The sequence below is a fragment of the Sinohyriopsis cumingii genome, unplaced genomic scaffold (assembly GCF_028554795.1).
Source record: "Sinohyriopsis cumingii isolate HCF-2022 unplaced genomic scaffold, ASM2855479v2 utg000695l, whole genome shotgun sequence".
Lineage (NCBI taxonomy): Eukaryota > Metazoa > Mollusca > Bivalvia > Unionida > Unionidae > Sinohyriopsis > Sinohyriopsis cumingii.
In genome coordinates this window covers 4,867,520-4,881,344 of record NW_028315924.1, presented here as the reverse complement: position 1 = coordinate 4,881,344, position 13,825 = coordinate 4,867,520, and the positions used below count along the sequence as shown (strand labels likewise).

The following is a 13,825-nucleotide window of genomic DNA, read 5'->3' as shown; positions in this document are numbered from 1 at the left end:
TAACTTTCTTTGGACTTTCATTTTGTCTTGTTTTTTTTTGGGGGGGGGGGTTTTAAACCCAGAAGAGTATGTTGGTGGCTGTTCTCAAATTATTTGCATGGATAGGTTTTTAAAAAAAATTGTTTATAATGTTATATTGTTCCCCTTCATAAAATACTAAATGATTATGTTCTGTCCATTTTATGTTTCAAATAAATGATAAAATATGTATTTCAAATGAATAAGTTGAATTTAGCTAAGTTGCATATTTTTTGCATAACTATGCATGTTTCAATACATATACAAAATGTAAATACAAAAAGTACATAGAAAGCTGTATATAAAACACAGCTCACATGACTTTTATGAATGTCTGTTGTTAAAATGGAGAGAGTGGAGAGGTTAATTAAAAAAAGCTCCATCATCTCTCTGTGTGGTCTGATGGCGTTGCTGTGACATCTTGTGGAGAATAACTCTGCACACCAAGCATTCTTGTGGAGTCACATACAATGACCACATTGGAGTCTCATTAATATGGTTGTAGTCTACTGTAACAGTTTATGAACCCTACATGCATGAGCTTAAATGTTCACAGAGAGGGACAGAGACAGAGAACGAAAGAAAGAGGTGCTGTTACATCTATATTACTTTCTCTTTGGGAGCAATTTACTTACCTGTTCTATATGGAACAAATGTGATCATACAGTTAATTATAAACATTTCCAAGTTCCATATACGATAATGTATGATACATAAAGTCAAATGAAATTTTAGAAAATATTAATACTACATTTTGTAAAATAAATCTAATCATCTTTTTTTCAATACTATGTTATCGGAATCTATACACTCATGTACTGATTTCTGTTACAATTCACATCATATACTTTTTCCATGATCATATGATCACAAGAATGTCAATGAATTTGTACTATATGCATTAGCATTCATACTCGACTTAAGTGAAATAAAATTGCTCATGATCTGATGGTTGTCTCATGCACAAGTTCTCATTAATATAATACACAACATCCAATCATAATATTAAAGAGGGTTAATTTAAATTTGAGAAAGTATAATTCTGTCTGTTGTGACATCAATGCAAAAGCAAAAATCATTGTTTATAAAGAATTATTAAGATTTTGTATCTTTGTTTTAATTTAAACTGTACTATTTTCATTTAATTACAGTAGATTTGTGGGGAGTGATTGTTTTTTCTTCATCACAAATGGTCACAAAAAGTAATCCTAGATACATGTAGGTTGATATGTAGTGTGTTTTTTTAATTTTTAAAAAGCTTTAACAATTTTAGTCATACTGCTACGATGTCTGCAGTGTGGCAGTTTATAGTGATGTCTAGTAATGGGGCATCATGCCGCAGACATGTAGCATGATGTCCCACCCAGTCACATTATCCTGACACCAGGCCAACCAGTCCTAACACTAACCTCTTAATGCTGAGCACCAAGCGAGGCAGCTGCTAGTACCATTTGTATAAGAGTATGGTGTAACTCTACTGGGGTTCAAACACACAATCTTCTGCTTCCAAGATGGACACTCTAACCACTTAGGCCACTGGAGAGGTCAATTAATATGTACACTTTCTGAAGGCAAATGCTTATGTGCAAACTAATTATCTAGCACAACAAAATCCATAAACATGGTTTGTTTTCTTTCCTATTAATGTGTCTACTCCATGTGTGATCTGATAGCCTCTCCTGAAAGCACAATAATAGCAGCTCTTCTGCAGGTTTGTTTTCTTTGCCATTATGTTTACAATAAACAATGTACTTGAGGATAAGTGAATCAGACTATATAAACCACAGGGTATTCCACTGTTTGACTCTCGAAAAAGAAAATTTGCGTAACAGACTAATCAATTCAGCTGGCATCAAAATTTTGCATTTATGTGTTTATTGTCTTCCATTCCTTAAGTCAGATAAGATTAATTTATTAAAATGGACACTGCTTTTGCTCCAACTACTTGCAAAGATGTAATTTGACCTTTGGCTACTGAGAATGAGATCTACAGCACTTAATCATTTGGCTCCATTTTTTGAAAATTGCCTTTTATAAAAATTAATTCCTGTGTTTTAATTTACCTACAGAAATTATAAGAAACTCATCTATAAAAAATCTCAAAACTTACTTAACCAGGATAAACATATACCCATTTTGTTGTGTGTAAATACTTTACATCAATTATATATGTGTATATTTATATATCCAAGAAAAATTGCAAATCAAATGTTTTTAGTATAGTTCATCTCTATTTCTAACATAAGATATGGAATCCAAATAACTGCTGCACAAATTATCATAATCACTTGCCCTTAACATTAAAACGATCTTATTTTTTGGCAGAAGCTAAGGTAAGTTTCAGTATTCCCTGATTGGCAAACTTTCTTCAATTAGCAGCCTCAACACATACACCAAGTCAAAATATCTTCCTGCCATGAAAGTTCTTTTGTGATTCTGCTTTTGTTTTGAATTTTCCATATGAGTTTTAAAAAAATCACCCTAAGATGCTTATTAACATTAACCAAATGTTACTTTTTCAATGCTTGACATATCCATGTTTTCCGTCTTCAGAGTTAAAATATCCAAATCTAACCAATTATCTATTTACATGTACAGAAACTTAAATCTCCATAAGACATAGTCTGAAAGTGTCAAGAATTTAATAAATAGAAGAAAGAAATAAAATTTCCCACTGTGAACAAAGTATTGTTCCAAAGGTCAAATGGGTTTGTTTGGTGTGTCTAAGTCACACACTTTATCTAGAGTATCTGTAGCTGTAAAGCAATAGGCAACAAAAAGAAACATGCCAAAGACAAAATTACTCAATCTTCAAATTTGCCAACAGTAACAAACAAGAAACTGCATACTTTAATATCTTTGTCAAAATAATTACAAGAAATCGATTATGATTATGACCAGGTTCTTGAAACATCATGAACCACATGATTTACTATTTTTTGTCTATGATGATAAAAAATATTGTTTTATATTTTCCCCTTATAAAAATGAGCAAGTAATATGACACATGTGAAGTGGTTTGTCAATACATGCAGAAGGCCCTGAATTTGTTGGAATCTAATATCTCTGAACATATGATATCTGACAGTTTTCCATAATATTATTTATTTCTGCATTTAGTTGAGCTCAGATTAATTTTTAACAATTATCAAACTTACATTGTTAATGGCGAGATCATAACGGGCAGATACAACAAGCCAAATCAGATGGATTCATATGATAAAATCACACCTTTCCCAAGCAGAAAGTAACATCATCTTTTGATGATAATCCTTGTCAATATTTTATAACATTGTTGACAATGGTCACTACTGTATTCAGTGATTGGCACCATATTCACCGAGGACAAACTAGACATTATTCTAAGTCTTTTGGAGAAAATCCAACGTCAATATCACGATCCATCAGAAGCAGCAATAACAAAATGTTCAGGATGGCCATAATGACAGCCATAATTAATACAAGTCTGACATCTTTGGCAATTACGACTAACTATATAGCACATGAAAAGGTGATGGTGTTTACAGCGAATCAGCACAATTAGGTTACACCACTAGCTCAACAACATGTAAACAGGGTCCAAAAAATATACTGTGGCATAAGTGAGGTCTCAAGTTAAATGGAAGACCACTTCAAAATTAAGAAATGGATGGACATTGACAGAGAGAACAGGGCAGGGGTGTGCGGGGTGGGAGATTAAGTGGCTAAATACTCAATTAATAATCATATTCAGATACAATTTTCAACATATATCCTCTTCTAATGAAGCATATGAACATGGATTCATTACTGGTTGGAGACCAATTCTCGCCACTTTTTCCTTCTTTTTTTTTAAATCATCCACTACCGACATAAACTTTCTCCTTCGCATTAGAATACATAAAAGCAGGGCCTTTAACAATATTTTTCCTTGTGTTTAATGCAAAATCAGCAACATGAACAGTAACGTGGGGACCGTTAATTAAAACGGTGTTAGTGTTGAACTTTACGGGAGAGTCAGTACCAATTGTCGCCACATGTTGAAAAATAATGATCTACTCAGACATGGTTATTAGATTATAATTCCTCTTTCATTTAAAGAAAATATCGTTATTTCTGATTAAAAAATGGTTAATCTGTGTTGTTTTTTTACTTAAAATTAATATGCTTTAACCGTTACAAATTATGATAGGAATGCATATAATTGTACTAATTCACCGGTTGAAATTAACATTGTTACATGTAAAGGTTACATTAATGTCTACTTCTCTGCAGTATCATTAAATATCTATAAATAATGAAGTTTAAAGAGTAAAAGATATTTTATTTCACGTATAATTATATATGTAACATGAGGGTTTTTTTCTGCCCAGAATTAATTTATCATTTCTCGGCGAACGAGGTAAGTAGTCACAACATTTTTGACACCAGTTTTGTGCAATTAGCTGGTTGTGTAATTATAAATAATTTTAATAAAAAGGAAACCATGAAAGTAAATGTACAATTAAAAACAAGAGTCAAATAAAATTATTTTAATATTTTCATGATATTTTTGAGAAAATGTATAATAACAAAACACCATTAAACCTGTTATTATAATTTATCATTATTGTATCAAAAAATAATTTATGACCGATTCAGTTATTGTCACTAAAAAATTATTTTTTTCTTGTTTGAGCATGGGATGCTGATGAATTCTGTTACAGATTATTTAGGGAAAAAATATAAAAGCCACAACATTAAAGAAATTATTATAAATTGTCATTATTGTATCATAACATTTTATATTAATGATTTATTTATTAACACTAATATAACTATTCTTCATGGTTCTGGCAGAGACTGCAGATGAATTCTGTGTCATCTTTGCCAAGGTTACCCTCTTCCTGGGCATATATTCCAATACAGGACTTGTGGTACCACTGTGGACACTTGACACACTGAACCCAGAATATATCCATAGCCTCATCTTCAACATTCTCATCATCAGACTCTTCCACTGGTGGATCAGAACACCTACACACACCACATATATCAAAATCAAAGCTAGATTTGGTTTTCTTTCCTTCCAAACATTTTCTTGATTTAATCATCTCTTTATTCTCTTTCAGCTGTGCTTTCTTTAATCTCTCCTTCTTACATACTTCTTTCAGTTCTTGCTTTTCTTATCCTCTGTCGCCTTTTCCTCTAACTTTCTGTAAAAATCATCACATGTTAATACTCTGGAATGTAACACCAGTTTTGCTCTTCTAACTTGTGGTTTAACAGGCACTGCTTGGAAGATGTTAGATAATTGTTGAGGTATAAGGCCTTCTGCTACCAACGGATTTACTCCAATGTAATTACCACATGTTGGACAGACTGATTTTGATGCCTGTAATTCTTCATCAGATGATGGTTTTGCTGATGTGGATGGTTCACATGATGGGACTGGATAGAAATCACCATTTTCAAATGGCTATTGACAAGTTGTGTCTTGTCAATAGCATCAGGATTAAATGGGTGTATACCAGATTTTCTAAAGGCTTCTTTGACCTGATAAGTGGTAAACTGATCAAGGGCACAGGACAGCACTGTTGGAAACTTGGTTTTATTTAATGTTTGATTCTTGTTGATGTAGCCAAGGTTAACTGCAGTTGAAGTGAATTTTGCTTTCAGTGGACCAATGACTTGCACATCCAATGGTTGTAGAATGTGGGTTGTTTGTGGTGGCAACCCCAATAATTCAATTTGATTCTCTCGTGCAAGCTTGATGACATCTAGGCTTATGTGGCTGTCATGGCTGTCCATGATTAGTAGCACTGGTCTTGCTGATCCACTATGACATAAAAATATTTCCTTAATCCAATAAGTGAAGATTGTTCCATCCATATACCCATTAGCAGAGTATCCAAATAGCCATGAACCTGGAACACCTTCCTTATAAGCCAAATGGGGTAAACAACTTTCAAAAATCAAAAAGGATGGAAGAATTTTTCCACTTGCAGATATGCATAAATGCGCAGTGATGTGACCGGATGTTGTGACAGATTGTTGGTAACTGTGTTGGTCTTTGATACCAATAACTTTCTGACTACTTTTTTCTCTTCCACTAAATCCTGTTTCATCGCAGTTGAAAATCTGATCTGGTTTGTTGTTTAATCCTAATCTGTGTAGTGTGTCTTCAAGAAGAGTGAAGTATTGAGTCATCACATGCATGTTTGACATCCTGTTCCTGCCTCGGTCCTGTGGCTCAGCATGTTTCTCTGATAGTTCTGGATGTCTCTTAAAGAAATTTCTAAACCATTTGTCGCTGGGACCTTTATTCATGTTAAACAGAGAATGGCGCCCATTATGCTTCATGATGGTAATTACATATTGCCTGGTAATTTTTCTGGTTAGCGGAAAACCTTGTTGTGCCGAATACTTCATATAATTGACCATGGAAAATTCTTCATTTGTTGTTAACATTGGACATCTACCAGGGGCCTTTTCTTGTACCTTCCCCTTGACATGGTCTTCTACAGTTGTTCTGAGGACTTGGAATTCCCTAGATGCTTGTGAAATTGTGAGCCTTTTCTGCTTTACAGATGACACAGCCGATTGAAGTTCTTCAGTTCTATACCTCTTTGGCACTGCTAAAAATAAAATTAAGTAATTTATTTCTTATCTTTACTGCTGTAGGTAACATTCAACAGAAATATAATATTTTTTTTAACACTTTTCATATTGCTTGTGCTGATTTATCTGAGAAAAAATCATCATTTCTCTTTCTCATAAATTGTTAAAATTGTGCCAAAGAAGTATAATGATGCACCAAAAATTAATAAATCTTAAATTAAAACCCATTAAAATAATGTGCAGTGGAAAACACTTTTAGATGCCTTAATATGTGGACTAATGAATATTTGTCATTTTTTTTATAGCTGTTTCATATACATCTTTGATAACCAAAAGAGATAAAAAAAAACCATATTAAATGCCAATTAAGAGGTTGGTTATTTTTTAATTGCCCCAAAATAGTAAGTATTGAATTTTACCAGTTTTTAAATATTTTATTATGGCCTGGAATAATTGATAGTTGCATTCGTGTTGATAGTAATAGTGAACGCAGAGTTGTTTCCCCATTTAGGGAGAAATATAATAATAAATGCTCCTGGCTATTGCTCCATGACCTTTCTTTGCAAGTAAAATATGGAGTCTGGAGACGCCGTGAATGCTAGTGGAATTGTGTTAACACGATCTGATAATAAATTAGATATGAATGCTGCGGCCATGCTGTTTGTTGTATTTTTGCATAAGTGTGGAAAAAGGAAAACGCTTAATTGAGGATGCTTTATTGTGTAAATTTTGGAATTCTCCTTTACGTCTGCTATAAAAGCGGAAGCCTATATCAAGGTAATGTTTTATGACCTAGTTCTTGTTGACCTATGTATGCTAATTGTACCACGTGACTCCCCACGTCTGTAAATGGAGGCGTAACGGGCTAAAGTGGGGATTTTGGTTATTTTCTTTACGTAATGGACTTACCTTATGCTTATTTTCTCTCAGACTTGTCAGCTTTAATCAATCTTCTTATTTTCTAAACAGGAACCAAAACTTTGCGTGCGGTCACGAGTTATTATTACTACGGCGACAATTGGTACACGGCGAGAATTGGTCTCTAACCAGTACAGTGTTACTTTAGATTCAGAATAAAATGATTCCTTACTTAACAATGAGACTGATGCCCTACTGGATGAAATGAATTTCCACTTCAAAATAAGAACATTGCTTCCTTTTAACTTGTGAATGCTGAAACAATTTCTGATCTTCAGGGGTAACTTAAAGCTTCAAAATAGCTGCTTTGGTGAGCATTCTGGATTGACACCATTTTCATTAAGTACCAGAAGTCTTCTAATGAAAACCCCAGGTCAACATCACCACTGATTCAGAGTAAGCAGTGACAGCAAGATATTCAAGGCAGCTGCAATGGCAGCCATATTTGATGCACAACACCATTCACAATTAGGACAAGCTAGGTCTATTAATCAACACTCCATATCAATATAGCATTTGGGACAAGTGGAGAAAATAATTCCAATATGACTGTCATGAAGTTCCTCACCTTTTTGTGCAAGTTACCTTCACTGTTAATGTATCCAATCTATAAAAGATGGTTTAAAACCTTACTCAGCACACATCACATGAACCAGAAACAAAAGTATGTATTATATTCCTGCTTTCTGCACATAAATGTGGATTCAACCTATATAGTTGCCAACCATCCAGGCTTGCATTTAGTGAAAACAGGGATAAAAATTAGTGAATTTAGATATGAATTCGTGAAGTGATCTTCGAGTCTGGGAATATTTGTCAGAACAAATGTTTAGCATGGTCTCCAGCTGATAAAAGTAGAATGTGTTAACAAGAAAACTCACAAACAATGCTTCAGCATTGGTAGCTTGCAGGTCTTCTGTTGATGGCTTAAAATATTCAAGAGCTAAAATCTGCTGCGAGTTCTTAATTTTCCCAACCTCCATGTGCTTTTTGCTACCAATGTGCTACCTCACATTGTTTCTGCCACCATGCCCAATGCTAAAATTTGTGGCACACTGTGTGCAAAAAGCATGATGCATATCTGTGTTTGGTGGCTGAATACACGGCCGATTTGGTATATTGCAAGTTAAACTTCACTTTCTGTGCAATGCATTTCTTTTTCCTTCGTGGTTAAGACATTTTTGAGATGTAAAGCCAAATGGTAATTCAAATCAGTGTTGGTGGCGCATGCACGGAGCAAAACTCTAGTTAGGCCCCAGTTTCTCTCAAAAGCATTTGTAAAACTACTCTTATACATACAGATCAAAATATGCTAAAATGCTTGCTACCAGGCCAACGTTATCAATTGGCTATAGTTCTGCTAATATCATGACTGGCAGTACTGGACCGTTTTGGCAACTGCCAATATCATGATTAGCACTTAATGGGAAATCAATTATTTTATTAAAGGTTTAAAATAATTGAGAATTGGGGAATTCATGATTTCTTTGCATGTGGCGTGAATTCGTGAATCCCTGAAAAAGTCGTGAAATTCATGCCAAAATCATGAGGGTTGGCAGCTATGAATCAAGTGTTACTACAGATTCCAAATAAAACAAGATTATTTTCTTAAAAATGAGTGACATTTGGAGATACCTCAAAACTGAATTTTAAAAAAAATTGTTATATTAGTAACATACTCGTGCTGTGCTTTATAAATTACAGCAAAGTTTCTGTTTATCCTTATGCATACCTCTGAGAGGAAATTCAAGAATGTAAATTACTATAAACTTTTGAAACTCAACTCTCCATTTTGATTTGTATCTGTGAAACCAAGTTTTTTAAGCACCAGTTTGTCTTTCACTTGCTTCCTTTGCTATCACTGATCACATCTGCAAATGAGTATGATAACCCACCGATTAATGTTACATACTTTATGATAATTCCAATTTTTATAAATGAAACAGATTTTCCACAAGACGATTGGCTGTAAATGGTCACGTGATACTGATCTGGCATTTTTTACACATCGATAAATTCTGGGACTATTTTCGGTTTTTCTACTGTTTGCAATATAAATAAACATTGTAGACACGTCATTGTGAAACAATTGTTTCATTTTTTAAATTTTTTATTCATCAAATAAATAGAAATTATACACTTTTTATACTTTTTCAAATATTCTTTAATTGAAATGCATCATTTACAATTTGGCATTTGTCTCCTAGTCATGCAAAATGGCCGATTACAGTGATTTTTCACTGCAATTTTCTGCGTAGTTTTTTGAACAATTAGATGACAAGGAGTTAAAAGAAATTACAACAGCGATTGAAGCAGATGAAAATGGATTTGACTATGATGTGATAGATGTTACAAATGTTGAAAATGAAACAGAACAACAGAGAGTGATAAATTCCCTCACACAGCACCCTATACAAAACACCACCAATAATAGCGTGGGAACTGGGCCAGTAAATTTTGAGGCCGCTGAGGAATATAAACCAAGATTCAAGAAATTATCTGAGGAGGACTTAAAAGCTATTGAAATAAATCAATACTTAGAGGCTGCTAAACGAAACACAAAATGGGGTATTGGCATTTTCAATGGCATATTTCTTTACTTTTTTATTTTAATTTTGTTTGCTTATTTAAAAAACGTGAAACATGTGTGGCTGTTGGTGGTTTGGTGAATATGACCACTTGCACAAAAATAAAAACAAATATTTATGAGACCATTATTCAAAGACTGAATAAAGTTTTAAATGGTAAAACTAACATCTCCACCAATGTGACTTAACAACATTGAAAAATGTGTATAATAATCCATAAAGGTGATTGTTTTGCTAGTTTATATTATCTTGGATGTGTAGTCATTAACTCCTTCCAGCACTCAACTATGCAACCAAACAAAATATATGGCTGGTTTTTCAAGCAACTCTACATTTAACAACTGCACATTTAATTTCTGATTAGATAACTGAAAGGGTTTTGTTATGTATCAATGCTGATGAAAAGGATATAAAACGTTGTTCCCATATAGGACATACTATAATAATAAAAAAGAATGTCATTTTTTTATATGAAATGTGCTGACATCATGGGTAGCCATTGCCCAAGATGTAAAGTATGAAGTTGTTGAATAAACGTAACTATGACAGTAGTTACATTTCATCTGCCATTAGATCGCTGAAAGGGTCTTCACAAGTATTAGCGCTGTTGAGAATAATATAACATGTCATTTCTGTATATAATTTATTTAATTGTTACCTTTATGTTAGTAAGAAATAGCATCATCTTGTTCATATTTCCATGTTGTTCATTGATAAAATCCATTATGATTTAAGGTTTGATTGGAAAATTAATCTAGCACTGTGACACTAGTTCATTCCGTATCAGTTGTTATTATGTAAGGTCATGGTCATCTGATGCAGCAGATGGGACTGACTAAAATTGAACAAGAATGTTGTAAATGAACTAAATGTGTTGAAACCATCGGTAGCCATTTACTAAATTGTAAAGTATGAAGTTTTTGAATAAACATAACTGTGACAGTAGTCAATATGTTCGTATGATTCTGTAAAGGTTATGTATTATGGGGCAATGTGAAGCAGCGAATGAAAGGAAAGTACACGCTACTTAAATTGGAATGCACTGTTGATGGAATAAGTTGATATGATGAAGAAATGACGAAATTGGAATTATAAGGATTAAATGATCATGGCTGGGTATTTATTGAAGTGTAAATTTTACCTAATTACTCACAAAGTTAACTTTGCTAGCTCTTAAACTGGCAGGATTTGTATGCCTTTTATTAGCAACCCCAGTCTAACACGGTCAAGATGCCAGTTTACCTGGAAATCTGATGAAACTGTTGACCAAGTGTAGAATTTTCATTGCAGCATCAATACATGCCATTTGATTGCAACACATTTTATATATTGTAAAAGCTAATAAAATTATCTATAATGGGCATGTTTTCTTATTATATTTGATGCTATATTAATGAATTATTACTCCATAATCATCGAAAATTACTGATTTCATGCGTCATTGGAAAAAGAATTGATCATGCTGTGATTGTGTGACCCTACTCTTCTTTGTAGCAAAATGTGGGTTATTAAAACTTCATGAATAATCATGAAATTTTCAATCCAATCAGAGGAGATGTAAACAATTCGGTCAGTGGTTGTAGCACGTTTCTATGATATTCCTACACAAAGAAATAATCCCTCAAACTTTACACAGATTTGACCATAAGTTTGACAATTTAAATAAATGCAACATATATAATCAAAATCGGCATATTCCAAGCTTTATTTTGATACCAAATTTATATATCGGAAACGTTTTTAAACCAACCGCAATGAACATCGAATTTGTAAAATATTTGATTCTCCCTGTGTTGACATTGTCTGCCATATTTAAATTTTCTAACAGCTGATGATGATGTCAACTTTTCCACAACCGATGTTCCAACTAACCTTATTATTAATTACGTACAAATTGGTGTGCCAGAAGAACATGGTAAGATGATATTTTTATAGTTTTTATCATATTAATGCTTGTTGTACAGTTTAGACAGTATGAAGTCACAAAATGAACATGCAAAGCGTAGATTTTGGTCTGCTATAAATAGGCTGAAGTTCGATGCTGTAAATATCTCAACTGACAAACTTTAATCAGTTTTAAAATATGTTCAACCTGATATTCATTATGCATTTGTTTAAATGTTTGATAAAATTATGAGAATAAAATCGCATCATTATCAGACAAATACAAAGTTTCAGTATGATTTTTTTTTTACTTTGACAAACGTAGCAAATGAATTACACATACACTTCATATGGAATCTTAATTTCAAAATGCACTGATAATGTTTGATAGGATCAATAATGTTTTCAAAATAGAAAAAAATACAAAGTCTGAAAGTGATAATTTATTTTGTAGGTATATGATATTGAAACATTCTAAGTGAAAGATGGCTGCATTCCCTGGTCCATTCTGCAAGGAGCTAAATATAACATCACAGGACTTAGAAGATGAAACTAACTTGAATCCTATTCAGGAGCTAACAAATGGACTTGTACTTGAAATAAATTCATACATTGAACACCGTCGCAAAAACTTGTATGCCTTTTTCAATATTATTTCAAAGTTGAACTCCAACTTGGAATGTGTGAATGTGAAATCTCTTAAAACAAAAGTTACTAGAGTATGTGAACAGAAAAAAAAACTTGTTGCCAAAAAGAAAGTTTCTGGGTTTAAAAATGTAAAGGAGCTAATGAATGCCACATTCAGCCCATATCTGACCACACAAAAAAACTGCACAAACAGTGTTTTGTGATGAAGCAGTTACAAAGGAAACTATTCAGCAGATAGAAAATGACAATTTAAGCGAAAATAAATTTTGCACTAAGAAAAAGCCCACTGATTTTCAGGCAAGTGGTAATCTTGTTGACAGCAATGATGATGAAACTCTGAAAAAAGAAACTAACTTACTTAAGTATTCAAATAAACAGTTGAAACAGTGCTCAAAACTTCAGAAGAAAATTGCCGAAAATACTGAGAAGTTAGAAAACATTAAAAACAGGATTGGTCATTATTCTGTGCAGAATGTAAATAAAAGAGATGAGACCTCAAAGAAACACTTGCATGCATTGCGTGGCTTGGAACGATTAGTCAGCAGGCAAGAGAACCAAATAAAGATGACTGAAAAATTGAAAGAAAGTGAACTAAAGCTTGCAACTGTGACTAATGAGAACCAAGCATCAGCTGACAAAATTACTGTATTGACAGAGCAAGTAGGAGTTCTTTCTGAGAAAAGAAATAGTGAGAAATCAAAGATCTTGTCCCTTCAGAAAAGCAACAGTTATTTAAGAACTGAAATTAAAAGTCTCTGCTTGAAATTGAAACAGACAGACTCTTAAGTACCTGATGATGCTGAAAGATGTAATGCCAAATGTGACAACTGTGAAAATGATTAGATCTCAAATACTAGACAAGGAGAACAAAGTAGCAGAACTTGAAGATGTTGATGAAATTATAAATGATATCGTTTAATAGCACGGTATGCTTTAAATTAGGTCTTGCAACATTGTTTCAATCACAATTATGAATAAACATTGCATTTTTGTTGATTTCAAAGTTGATTTACTTGCATATGAACTCTTGCTAATGTGATATATTTGTATTAAGTTAACTGTCATAAAAGTTGTGAAATTTTTATATGATTTTCAGTTGTAAATGAAAATATTGAAGTCAGACAACATAATTAATGAGTAATGCATTCAACAGGTAAAATGCAATCAGAATATCAAATTTCATAATAATA

At 33.0% G+C, this 13,825-nt stretch overlaps 2 protein-coding genes across 2 annotated transcripts in view; both read right to left on the bottom strand.

Annotated features, from left to right (window-relative positions):
• Positions 1–699, bottom strand: part of LOC149773307 (neural cell adhesion molecule 1-like) — a 69,696-nt gene extending 68,997 nt beyond the window's left edge. The window contains exon 1 of the mRNA XM_089946470.1: positions 654–699. Within this exon, the coding sequence (XP_089802596.1) occupies positions 654–699 (46 nt within the window). The remainder of the gene's footprint in view (positions 1–653) is intronic.
• A 4,049-nt stretch (positions 700–4,748) lies between these two features.
• The window catches only part of LOC149773306 (uncharacterized), a 44,514-nt gene continuing 35,437 nt past the window's right edge, over positions 4,749–13,825 (bottom strand). Inside the window, exons 8-9 of the mRNA XM_089946469.1 lie at positions 5,443–6,614; positions 4,749–5,156 (exon numbers count right to left, since the gene is read on the bottom strand). Coding sequence (XP_089802595.1) covers positions 4,815–5,156; positions 5,443–6,614 — 1,514 coding nt within the window. The 3' untranslated portion in view covers positions 4,749–4,814. The remainder of the gene's footprint in view (positions 5,157–5,442; positions 6,615–13,825) is intronic.